This window comes from Somniosus microcephalus, unplaced genomic scaffold (genome assembly GCF_052327205.1).
Source record: "Somniosus microcephalus isolate GS21.2 unplaced genomic scaffold, FLI_Smic_1.0 scaffold329, whole genome shotgun sequence".
In the NCBI taxonomy this organism is placed as follows: domain Eukaryota; kingdom Metazoa; phylum Chordata; class Chondrichthyes; order Squaliformes; family Somniosidae; genus Somniosus; species Somniosus microcephalus.
Genome location: NW_028225516.1, coordinates 152,364 through 161,909, shown reverse-complemented (window position 1 = coordinate 161,909; position 9,546 = coordinate 152,364). Strand labels below are relative to the sequence as shown.

Below are 9,546 nucleotides of genomic sequence, written 5' to 3'. Positions count from 1 at the left end.
CACACAGATACCCACACACACACACACACAGATACCCCCACACACACACACACACACACAGATACCCCCACACACACACACACAGATACCCACACACACACACAGATACCCCCGCACACACACACAGATACCCACACACACACACACACAGATACCCACACACACACACACAGATACCCACACACACACACACACACAGATACCCACACACACACACACACAGATACCCCCCCCACACACACACACAGATACCCACACACACACACAGATACCCCCCCACACACACACAGATACCCCCACACACACACACAGATACCCACACACACACACAGATACCCACACACACACAGATACCCACACACACACACACACACAGATACCCCCACACACACACACACAGATACCCACGCACACACACACAGATACCCCCGCACACACACACAGATACCCCCACACACACACAGATACCCCCCCACACACACACACAGATACCCACACACACACACAGATACCCCCCCACACACACACAGATACCCACACACACACACACAGATACCCCCCACACACACACAGATACCCACACACACACACAGATACCTCCACACCCACGCACACAGATACCCACACACACACACACAGATAACCCCCCACACACACACAGATACCCCCCCACACACACACAGATACCCACACACACACACACACACAGATACCAGCACACACACACACAGATACCCCCACACACACACACAGATACCCACACACACACACACACAGATACCCCCACACACACACACACAGATACCAGCACACACACACACACAGATACCCCCACACACACACACAGATACCCCCACACACACACACAGATACCCGCACACACACACACAGATACCCCCCACACACACACAGATACCCGCACACACACACACAGATACCCCCCACACACACACACAGATACCCGCACACACACACAGATACCCCCCCCACACACACACAGATACCCCACACACACACACAGATACCCCCCACACACACACACAGATACCCGCACACACACACAGATACCCCCCCCACACACACACAGATACCCCACACACACACACACCACTGCAGTCTGTGTGGTGATGGTACTCTCACAGTGTTAGTAGGGAGGGAGTTCTAGGATTTTGACCCAGCGACGATGAATTGTCACACAGCAAGCTCCCACAAACAGCAATGTGATAATCTGTTTTAGTGATGTTGGTTGAGACATTAATATTGGTCAGGACACTGGGGATAACTCCCCTGCTCTTCTTTGACTAACGCACGTAAAAGATCCCTTAACTTAGGGATGCCTTTTACAATCTTACCTTTTGCCTTGTACAATCATACCTTTTGTAATTTAATCTCTCCTACCTTCCACCCTATCACAGACCTTCTCCTTTGTTCTTTCCTCCCCTCCCCCCTGTCCCTTCCTCTGTACTTCCTTAAAATCTGTTACATCTCTAACTTTTTCCAGTTCTGACGAAAGGTCCTCGACCTGAAACGTTAACTCTGTTTCTCTCTCCACAGATGCTGCCTGGCCTGCTGAGTATTTCCAGCATTTTCTGTTTTTATTTATGACTAATTTAACTAGTTTAACGGGACTAATTGTTCTGGATTTTTTTAACAATAACTCCTTAACACAAAATCTAACACTGCAATTTGGCTTTAGGACCGATTGCCCACAGTACAGGAAGTATGAGGGAGGAAACTTCACCAGCAATTTGAGCAACCTCAAGGAATACACCGAGCAGTTAAAGGAGATGGTTACGTTTTACCTGGGATGCAGCTTTTCCTTTGAGAGTGCAGTCCTCGAGGCTGGTGTTCCGATAAGAAATGTTGAACAAGGGTGTAATGTCAGCATGTACAAGGTAGGTTAAAGGTTGCACGTACACTTTCATGCATTTAGACATAAAATTAGCTGGTCCTTGTGCCATTGCTCATGATGCCAGGTAACAGGGGTATGTAGTGGTTTATGTTACTGGTCTAATATTCCAGTCGATCGTGAGTTGAGATCCCACCATGACAGTTTGAGACTTTGAATTCACTTTCAAATCAAAACCTGGTATTGTAGGAACGTGGGTTCCTAACTAAAAGACTGAGTTCTACTCAGGCGATCAAACAAACCGAACTTTAATGAAACAAACAGGCTTTAACAAGAAACTGCAGGATAACATCGAATGTAGGTCTGCTCTCTCTCTCTCTCTCTCTCTCTCTCTCGGCTCCACGAGGACTGCCCTTGCAGTCCCGTGGCTGACGTCATCACGTCATCACGTTCTCCCGCCAGTGGGGAATCACGTGATGAACGGCGTGACGTCATCACGTTTTAGCCGCGCTGTTAAAGTAACCACACTCTGTACAGTTAAACAGCATAAATAAAGATACAGACTCAGGCTGTAGCTAACATGTTGTTAAAGGAATTATATACAAACGATCTGAGTCCTTTGGTGGCTCCGCCACAGTATCAGTAAATGTGACCTTGAATCTGTTGGATTGTCGTTAAAAACCCAGCTGGTTCACTAATGTCCTTTAGGGAAGGAAACCTGCCGTCCTTACCCGGTCTGGCCTATATGTGACTCCAGTTCCCACATCAACATTGTTGATTCTTAACTCCCCACTGAAGTGACCTAGCAATACACTCAATTGTATAAAACCACCACACACTGCAGTGGGTGAAGAAGCAGGCCCACCACCACCTTCTCGGCAAGTAGGTAGTTAGAGGGCAATAAAAGCCGGCCTTGCCAGCGACGCCCATAAGAACATAAGAAATAGGAGCAGGAGTTGGCCATTTGGCCCTTCGAGCCTGCTCCGCCATTCAATAAGATCATGGCTGATCTTCTACCTCAACTCCACTTTCTTGCACTATCCCCATTTCCCTTGATTCCCTTAATATTAAAAAAAATCTATCAATCTCTGTCTTGAATATACTCAACGACTGAGCCTCCACAGCCCTCTGGGGTAGAGAATTCCAAAGATTCACCGCCCTCTGAGTGAAGAAATTTCTCCTCATCTCAGTCCCAAATGGCCAACCCCTTATTCTGAGACTGTGACCCCTGGTTCTAGACTCTCCAGCCAGGGGAAACATCCTCCCTGCATCTACCCTGTTAAGCCCTGTAAGAATTTTGTATGTTTCAATGAGATCACCTCTCATTCTTCTAAACTCTGGAGAATATAGGCCTAGACTACTCAATCTCTCCTCATAGGACAATCCCCCCATCCCAGGAATCAGTCTGGTGAACCTTCGTTGCACTCCCTCTATGGCAAGTATATGCTTCCTTAGGTAAGGAGACCAAAACTATACACAATACTCCAGGTGTGGTCTCATAATATATAATATCCCTATATAATTGCAGTAAGATGTCTTTACTCTTATACTCAAATCCTCTTGTAATAAAGGCCAACATACCATTTGCTTTCCTAATTGCTTGCTATACCTGCATGTTAACTTTCAATGATTCGTGTACAAGGACACCCAGGTCCCCCTGAACACCAACATTTCCCAATCTCTCACCATTTAAAAAATACTCTGCTTTTCTATTTTTCCTACCAAAGTGGATAACTTCACATTTCTCCACATTATAATCCATTTGTCATGTTCTTGCCCACTTACTTAGCCTATCTATATCCCCTTGAAGCCTCTTTACATTCCCACCCAGCTTTGTATCATCAGCAAACTTGGATATATTACATTTGGTCCCCTCATCCAAATCATTGATGTAGATTGTGAATAGCTGAGGCCCAAGCACTGATCCTTGTGGTACCCTACTAGTTACAGCTTGCCAACTCAAAAATTACCCGTTTATTCCTATGCTCTGTTTTCTGTCCGTTAACCAATCCTCAATCCATGCTAGTATATTACCCCCAATCCCATGAGCCCTAATTTTGTTTAATAACCTCTTGTGTGGCACCTTATCGAATGCCTTCTGAAAATCCAAATACACCACGTCCACTGGTTCCCCCTTATCGATTCTGCTAGTTACAACCTCAAAAATCTCTAACAGATTCGTAAAACACAATTTCCCTTTCATAAATCCGTGTTGACACTGCCCAATCCTATTATTATTTTCTAAGTGCCCTGTTACCATGTCCTTAATAATCCCTACTACTGATGTCAGGCTAACTGGTCTGTAGTTCCCCATTTTCTCTTTCCCCTCCTTTCTTAATTAGCGGGGTTACATTTGCTACCTTCCAATCCGTGGGAACCATTCAAGAATCTGTGGCATTTTGGAAAATGACAACCAATGCATCCACTATCTCTATAGCCACCTCTTTTAAAACCCTAGGTTGTAGGCCATCAGGTCCAGGGGATTTATCGGCGTTCAGTCCCATTAATTTCTCCAGTACTATTTTTTTACTAATACTAATTTCTTTCAGTTCCTCATTCTCGCTTGAGACCCTTGTTCTCCGCTATTTCCGAGAAGTTTTTTGCATCTTCTTCCGTGAAGACAGATACAAAGTATTTGTTTAATTTCTCTGCCATTTCCTTATTCCCCATTATAATTTCTCCTGTCTCAGCCTGTAAGGGACCCACATTTACTTTTGCTAATCTTTTCCTTTTTACATACCTATCGAAGCTTTTACAGTCTGTTTTACGTCTTTAGCTAGTTTACTCTCATATTCTATTTTCCTTTGCTTTATCAATTTCTTGTCCCTCCTTTGCTGAATTCTAAAATCCTCCCAATCCTCAGGCTTACTGTGCCTTTTCCGCCACCTCCAGTGTGATCCCACCCCCCCTTTCAGCATTCCGAGGGACCGCTACCACCGCAACACCCTGGTCCACTCCTCTATCACCCCTAACACCCCTTCCCCTTTGCCCGGCACCTTCCCATGCAAGTGCAGGAGGTGCAACACCTGCCCTTTTACCTCCTCCCTTCCCACCATCCAGGGCCCCAAACACTCCTTCCGGGTGAAACAGCGATTTACTTGTACTTCTTACAATTTAATACACTGTATTTGCTGCTCACGATACGGTCTCCTCTACATTGGGGAGACCAAACACAGATTGGGTGACCGCTTTGTGGAACGCCTCCGTTCAGTCCACAAGCGTGACCCCGAGCTTCCGGTCACCTGTCACTTTAATTCACCACTCCACTCCCACTCTGATCTCTCCATCCTCGGCCTCTTACACTGTTCCAATGAAGCTCAACGTAAGCTTGAGGAACAGCACCTCATCTTTCAATTAGGCACTTTACAGTCTTCTGGACTTAACATCGAGTTCAACAATTTCAGACGATAAATTGGCCCCTGTATTTCTTTATTTATTTTTCTCTCTCTTGTTTCCTCACATGGTAGCTGTTAATGTTGCTGCCATCGTCATTCACACATCATCTAGAACCATCTTTTGTTTCTTAACTTGTCCCATTACCTCTCCTTTTGCCTTGCACCATCATCCCTTTCGTCATTCCATCTCTCCTGCCTTCCATCCTATCACAGATCTTCCTTTTGATCTTTGCTCCTCTCCTCCCTAACCTTTTCCAGTTCTGACAAAGGGTTCGACCCGAAACATTGACTCTGTTTCTCTCTCCTCGATGCTGCCTGACTTGCTGAGTGTTTCCAGCACTTTCTGTTGTTACCTCAGGCTTACTATTCTTTTTGACAACATTATAAGCCTCTTCCTTTGATCTGATACTATCTTTAACTTCTCTTGTTAGCCACGGTTGGACCACTTTTACTGTGGAGGCTTTGTGCCTTAAAGGAATGTATATTTGTTGTAAATTATGTATTAATTCTTTAAATGCTAGCCATTGCTTGTCTACCATCATACCTTTTAATGTAGTTTCCCAATCTACCTTAGCCAACTCACCCCTCATATCTACATAGTTTGATTTGTTTAGATTTAAGACCATAGTTTCGGATTTAACTAAATCACTTTCAAACTCAATATAAAATTCTATCATATTATGATCACTCTTCCCTAAAGGTCCCTTTACTACAAGGTTATGAATTAATCCTTTCTCATTGCACAATACTAGATCTAAAATAGCCTATTCCCTAGTTGGTTCCTCAACATACTGATCTAGAAAACTATCTTGCATACATTCCATGAATTCGTCCTCCACACTATTACTGCAAATTTGGTTTGCCCAGTCTATATGTAGATTAAAGTCCCCTATGATTACTGTATTACCCTTGTTACATGCACCTCTAATTTCCTGATTTATACTCTGCTCTACATTACAACTACTGTTTGGGGGCCTATAAACAACTCCCACCAATGATTTCTGCCCCTTGCTGTTTCTTAGCTCCATCCAAACTGATTCTACTTCTTGATTTTCAGAGCTAAGATCCTTTCTCTCTACTGTCTTTATCCCATCCTTTATTATCAGGGCTACCCCCCCCCCCTCCTTTGCCATTTTGCCTATCTCTTCTAAAAGTTAAGTATCCTGGAATATTTAGTTCCAACTTTGGCCACTTTGCAACCACGTCTCCGTTATGGCTATTAGATCAAACCTGTTAATTTCTATCCGCGCTATTAATTCATCTATTTTGTTGCGAATGCTTTGCGCATTCAGATATAGTGTCTTTAGCTTTGACTTATTTCTATTTTTCCCTGATGCCTTATTACCTTTGTTACTCTCTCTGTCCCTTCCTGACCCACTCTGCTTATTTTTACCCAAATCTCTACTCTGCTCTTGAGCCTTGATATTTTTCTCGCTGCTTTTAAATTTACTCTTTCCTGATTCCTCCCACCCCACTTTCATTAGTTTAAAGCTCTGTCTATCTCGAGAATGAAGAAAAGAAAGCAGTCACAGCCAATCTCCTCAACTGATGTCCACACTTGTCTCTTAACTGTCCTCTGAAGTGGGTTGTATCAAACGGCCGCACAGTGTCCACCACTAAATAAAGACACATGCTGAAGCGATGCCGACTGGAGGCAAGCAGGTCTCGCTCCATCGACTCAGGGGACCCAGGATGTAGTGATGGAGGAGCCTCAGCCCCTGACCTTGTCTAACAGGTACGAGGCACTTGCTACCTGTATGGATGAAGAAAAGGACTGCAGGGAGAATGGGCAAACTGACCACGGCACCATGGTACAGGGGGCCATCCAAATGGGGGGGGAGGAAGGAATGTGATAGTGGTAGGGGACAGTATAGTCAGGGGGATAGATACTGTTCTCTGCAGCCTCGAAAGCGAGTTCCGAAGGTTGAGTTGCCTGCCAAGGTTAAGGATATCTCCTTGAGGCTGGAGAAGAACTTGGAGTAGGAGGGGAAGGATCCTCTACGGGAAACGTGATCCAGCCATGGCTAACTAAAGAAGTTAAGGATAGCATTAAATTGAAAGAAGAAGTTTATAATGTTGCAAAGAATAGTAGTAAGCCTGAGGATTGGGAGAGTTTCAGAAAACAGCAAAGGATGACCAAAAAATTGATAAAAAGGGAAAAAATAGAATATGAGAGGATACTAGCAAGACATATAAAAACAGATTGTAAGAGTTTCTACAAATATGTCAAAAGGAAAAGGGTAGCAAAAGTAAATGTTGGTCCCTTAGAGGCTGAGACAGGAGAAATTATTATGGGGAATAAGGAAATGGCAGAAGCGTTAAACAAGTATTTTACATAAGAACATAAGAACATAAGAACATAAGAAATAGGAGCAGGAGTAGGCCAATCGGCCCCTCGAGCCTGCTCCACCATTCAATAAGATCATGGCTGATCTGATCCTAACTGCCAATCCACTATCACAGAACCATCTCCTGCATCTAACAGAATTAGACACACGAAATAGGAGCAGGATCAGGCTACACGGCCCCTGGGCCCGCTCCGCTACCCACAGGGCCATGACCGATCTGAACCTAGACTCATGTCCAAATTCCTGCCCGCTCCCCGTAACCCTTAATTCCCTTTACTTCTAGGAAACTGTCTATTTCTGTTTTAAATTTATGTAATGATGTAGCTTCTACAGTTTTTTGGGGCAGCATATTCCATGGACCTACCACCCTCTGAGTGAAGTAGTTCCTCCTCATCTCAGTTTTGAAAGAGCAGCCCCTTATTCTAAGACTATGCCCCCTAGTTCTAGTTTCACCCATCATCGGGAACATCTTCCCTGCATCCACCCGATCCAACCCCTTCACAATCTTATATGTTTCAATAAGATCGCCTCTCATTCTTCTGAACTCCAACGAGTAGAGTCCCAATCTACTCAACCTCTCCTCATATGTCCATCCCCTCATCCCCGGGATTAACCGAGTGAACCTTCTTTGTACTGACTCGAGAGCAAGTATGTCTTTTCTTAAGTATGGACACCAAAACTGTACGCAGTATTCCAGGTGCGGTCTCACCAATACCTTGTACAACTGAAGCAATACCTCCCTATTTTTATATTCTATCCCCCTATTGTATCTGTCTTCACAGTAGAAGACACAAAAAGCATACCAAAAATGGTGGGGAACTAAGGGTCTAATGAGGGTGAGGAACTTAACGTAATTAATATAAGTAGAGAAACTGTACTAGAGAAACTAATGGGACTAAAAGCCGACAAATCCCCTGGACCTGACAGCCTACATCCTAGGGTTCTAAAAGAGGTGGCTGCAGAGATAGTGGAGGCATTGGTTTTGATCTTCCAAAATTCCCTAGATTCTGGAACGGTCCCAGCAGATTGGAAGGTAGCAAATGTAACACCGCGATTCAAGAAAGAAGGGAGAGAGAAATCAGGGAATTACAGGCCAGTTAGCCTGACATCAGTCATCGGGAAAATGCTGGAATCCATTGTTAAGGAAGTGGTACAGTATCAGGGCACTTAGAAAATCATAATTAAGAGGGGGAAAATAGAGTATGAGAGTAAGATTTCAGGGAACATAAAAACTGACTGTAAAAGCTTTGATAGATATGTGAAGAGAAAAAGATTGGTGAAGTCAAGTGTAGGTCCCTTGCAGTCAGAATCAGGGAATTTATAATGGGGAACAAAGAAATGGCAGACCAATTAAATACATACTTTGGTTCTGTCTTCACAAAGGAGGACACAAATAACCTCCCAGTGATGTCGGGAAACATAGGGTCTAATGAAAGGGAGGAACTGATAGAAATCAGTATTTGTAGAGAAATGGTGTTAGAGAAATTGACGGGATTGAAGGCCGATAAATCCCCAGGGCCTGATAATCTATATCCTAGGATACTTAAGGAAGTGGCCCTAGAAATAATAGATGCATTACTGGTCATCTTCCAAAATTCGATAGACTCTGGAACAGTACCCATGGATTGGAGGGTAGCTAATGTTACCCCACTGTTCAAAAAAGGTGGTAGAGAGAAAATGGGGAATTACAGACCGGTAAGCCTGACATCGATAGTGGGGAAAATGCTACAGTCCATTATAAAAGATGTAATAGCAGAGCACTTGGAAAACAGTGACCGGATCGGACAAAGTCAACATGGATTTACAAAAGGTAAATCGTGGTTGACTAATCTACTGGAATTTTTTGAGGATGTAACTGGTAAAATAGATAAGGGAGAACCAGTGGATGTGGTGTATTTGGACTTTCAAAAGGCTTTCGATAAGGTCCCGCATAAGAGATTAGCGTGTAAAGTTA

The 9,546-nt window shown here is 44.0% G+C and overlaps 1 protein-coding gene across 2 annotated transcripts in view; it reads left to right on the top strand.

The window, feature by feature from the left end:
• Window positions 1-1,586: 1,586 nt before the first annotated feature.
• Window positions 1,587-9,546, top strand: part of LOC147081866 (D-glutamate cyclase, mitochondrial-like) — a 47,016-nt gene continuing 39,056 nt past the window's right edge. For both annotated transcript variants that reach the window (XM_085980645.1, XM_085980644.1), the window contains exon 1: window positions 1,587-1,895. In XM_085980645.1, coding sequence (XP_085836771.1) covers window positions 1,602-1,895 — 294 coding nt within the window. In that variant the 5' untranslated portion in view covers window positions 1,587-1,601. The remainder of the gene's footprint in view (window positions 1,896-9,546) is intronic.